Consider the following 2,085-nt stretch of genomic DNA (forward strand, 5'->3'; position numbering starts at 1 on the left):
GAATTATTCAGTCTCCCACCAGTTGTGCAAGTTCTTCAACTTAAAAGATGAGAAGGACCTTTAATTTTCATCATAGGTCTACCTCAACTATGAGATCACATTGTCTGAATTTTAAAGAATTTATTTGTAAATTATTGTGGAAAAAATAAGTATTTGGTCAATAACAAACCAGCAACATTTCTGTCTCTCACAGACCTGTAACGTCTTCTGTAAGATGATCCTCTGCCCTCCACTCGTTACCTGTGTTAATGACACCTGGTTGAACTGGTTATCTATAGAAAAGACACCTGTCCACAAACTCAGTCACACTTCTAACTCCTCCAAAGAGCTATCTTAGGACACCAGAAGATTAGGAAATGGAAGATATACCGAGAATCTCCCTCCATCTGGGGTTCCCCTCTAGATCTAACCCCATGGGGTCAAAATCACCCCAAAAATCAAAGGCCAGACGTGTCCTCCTGCTAAAGCTAGTACGTGTGATTTAATGCTACAAATTCATCAATAATAGGCAATAAACTATCAGAATGTTGATTAACTCTTACAGATCATATTTGCATTACATTAGTGCAGGCGCGGCCCTGTGTGGCTCCATGGTAACTCATGATTTATGCGATTTTCCTGATGCTAGTTTGAATAAAAAAGGTAAAAAGACAAAATGCTCACTTTGTTTAGATTTTTGCTTTGTTTGTGCACTTTTTATTTTTTAAATTGATGCAAAATAAAATTAATAATTGTTTTTATTTTGAAAAGTATTTGCCTAAAACTTTATGTAAATCACAAACTATTTTTTTTTTCTAAAAATACCTTAAAGTCTTCTGGGTTTCATGCTAAATCATCTAGTTTATGACTTGAATGGAGGGAATCCTGACCTGCTGTGAACTGTTATTTTTTTTTTTTTTTTTATGTTGTGTTGCCATGGGAGGAGTCAATGACTGATCCGAGAAACCACTTTCTGTTTATCAGGTCCCATAACAAGGAAGTCACGGCGAAGGCAGCAGACGTAGACGAAGGTCAGTTCATGTTTAAATCATCAAAAATGACTGACTATGTTGATTTGTTTTTACTTTTCATAGAACCTCCAAATAAACAACACAGTTTTATTTTATAATCAGTTTTAGTCCTTTCCGTCTCTCCTGGTTTAGATCTAGAAACACGACACTAGATGTCAGTGTTGTTGGTGTTGTTGATTAAGTCTGTCTGTTACTATAGAAACGACATGTTTGGTGTTTAGTACTTGATGTTGTAAAATTAAAATGTCATTTTATAATACATAACATTAATACAAATTTTATGACTAATATTGTATCTGGTTCGTTGGTTGATATAAAAGGCATTTTGTTGTGTTATTATGAATAAAGAGCGATGAGAAAACCCCAGTCTGTGCTGAAGCTGAATGTCTACTGTTTACAGACGACACAGTTTTCTCTGTTCGTCGTCGAACTAAAGACACAGTTGTTGCTAAACTCACTAAAATAATGCCACAACTTAGTTGAATGAGTGCTGTCAACTGGATTTCACTCAGATAAGTAATGTATCACCTGAACACAACATGCGTGTCATTGAGGAAAAAAACAAACCTTTAGCCAAACATAAATACAGTATCTTGGGTTAATTGTATTTTTTAAGCCCATTTTGACAAACTGTGTACATTTTCATGCAATTGGAAATAATTTATAAGTTACTGCAGAGATTGACTGTAGATCTTGTGACAGAGTTTGTCAAAGAAAAAGCCTTGAGTGAGTTACCATTGGCTGTTAATAAAAACTATCTGTAGGAGTGATCTATGGGTGTCGCTGTGTCATAAATTGAGTTTGATTGGCTGATGTGGGTCAGGTGTGCGTCAGCCAGAAGAGAAAAAGGTTATCGACCTCTGTGGCGGGAAACAAAGTAAAATCAGTCAAATCTGTAACAGTTATGTAAATAATAAAAACAAAAGTGATCAGAGTGAAATACTTTAATGTTTCTTCATCGCACAGCAGGCCAGTGGGAGCATGTAGGTGTTAAATAGAAGTGGTCCCAGGATGGAGCCTTGGGGCACTCCACATGTAATTTCTATTGGCTCAGAGGTGAAGTTACCAATTGACA

The 2,085-nt window shown here is 36.1% G+C and overlaps 1 protein-coding gene across 1 annotated transcript in view; it reads left to right on the plus strand.

Annotated features, from left to right (window-relative positions):
* The first annotated feature begins 822 nt into the window (after positions 1 to 822).
* Positions 823 to 2,085, plus strand: part of LOC112156236 (myelin-oligodendrocyte glycoprotein) — a 19,779-nt gene continuing 18,516 nt past the window's right edge. Inside the window, exon 1 of the mRNA XM_036216806.1 lies at positions 823 to 1,010. Coding sequence (XP_036072699.1) covers positions 929 to 1,010 — 82 coding nt within the window. The 5' untranslated portion in view covers positions 823 to 928. The remainder of the gene's footprint in view (positions 1,011 to 2,085) is intronic.

Source organism: Oryzias melastigma, linkage group LG18 (assembly GCF_002922805.2).
Source record: "Oryzias melastigma strain HK-1 linkage group LG18, ASM292280v2, whole genome shotgun sequence".
Lineage (NCBI taxonomy): Eukaryota > Metazoa > Chordata > Actinopteri > Beloniformes > Adrianichthyidae > Oryzias > Oryzias melastigma.